Below are 746 nucleotides of genomic sequence, written 5' to 3' on the forward strand. Positions count from 1 at the left end.
CTGACTCTTCTTACCTGATTAATTTAATTGAATCTCTCCACTGCTCGTTCCCTTGCGATTGCGTTATTTTCGCTGTATGAAATTACGAACTTTAACTTGACTCCCTCCCTTTCAGGCCATTCACCCCACTCTTGCATGTTACGATTGTGTTGGAGTTATTCGCACCTGTTGTCACATCGTCCTTTCAAAAATTATGTCGTTATCACGCTCAACACGTGTTTCTCTCGCAAACGAAGCTGCGGTTTAGTTACTGACTCTCCGTCCAGCCTCTGTGTCACGCATCGCCCGCCTTACTGGGCATTTGCACACTTATGCACGGACTTGCAGCAACGGGTTTCAAAGGCATATGAAGCTGAACGCTGCGGCGACCACTACTGCACATCTTTTTTGCGCCGCGCTTCTCCTCTCATGGGTACTGTTTTGTGCTGGCTCCCGTGCATCCAAATCATCTGTCGTGACTCCCGCCATATGGCTATGCCTCGCCCCCGAACTCACTTCCTGTGGCGGCAGCTGCAAGGCGTGCCGACTATCAGGTCCTGGTGTTTGCTTCTCTGAAACCTTTTTCCCTTCTTTCCCACCATCTCTGCTGTTGTATTTCGCGCCTTCTCGTCCCTCTGCAGTTCCTAATTCCTGCTCTTCTTGACTCACTTTCTGTTCGCTGTAGTCAGTCGCCGCGTGTGCCGCCGGCTCGGAAATTCGGGAGCTTCCAGATGACTGTTCAATCTTGTCACTCCTGCCACCAAATG

At 50.7% G+C, this 746-nt stretch overlaps 1 pseudogene across 1 annotated transcript in view; it reads right to left on the reverse strand.

Annotated features, from left to right (window-relative positions):
* Positions 1 to 336: 336 nt before the first annotated feature.
* The window catches only part of TEOVI_000812200:pseudogene, a 655-nt pseudogene continuing 245 nt past the window's right edge, over positions 337 to 746 (reverse strand). Inside the window, 2 exon segments of the mRNA in view lie at positions 337 to 741; positions 743 to 746. The exon segment at positions 743 to 746 is cut by the window's right edge and continues 245 nt beyond it. Coding sequence covers positions 337 to 741; positions 743 to 746 — 409 coding nt within the window.

The sequence above is a fragment of the Trypanosoma equiperdum genome, assembly GCF_001457755.1.
Source record: "Trypanosoma equiperdum strain OVI genome assembly, contig: ctg_1235, whole genome shotgun sequence".
Taxonomy (NCBI): domain Eukaryota; phylum Euglenozoa; class Kinetoplastea; order Trypanosomatida; family Trypanosomatidae; genus Trypanosoma; species Trypanosoma equiperdum.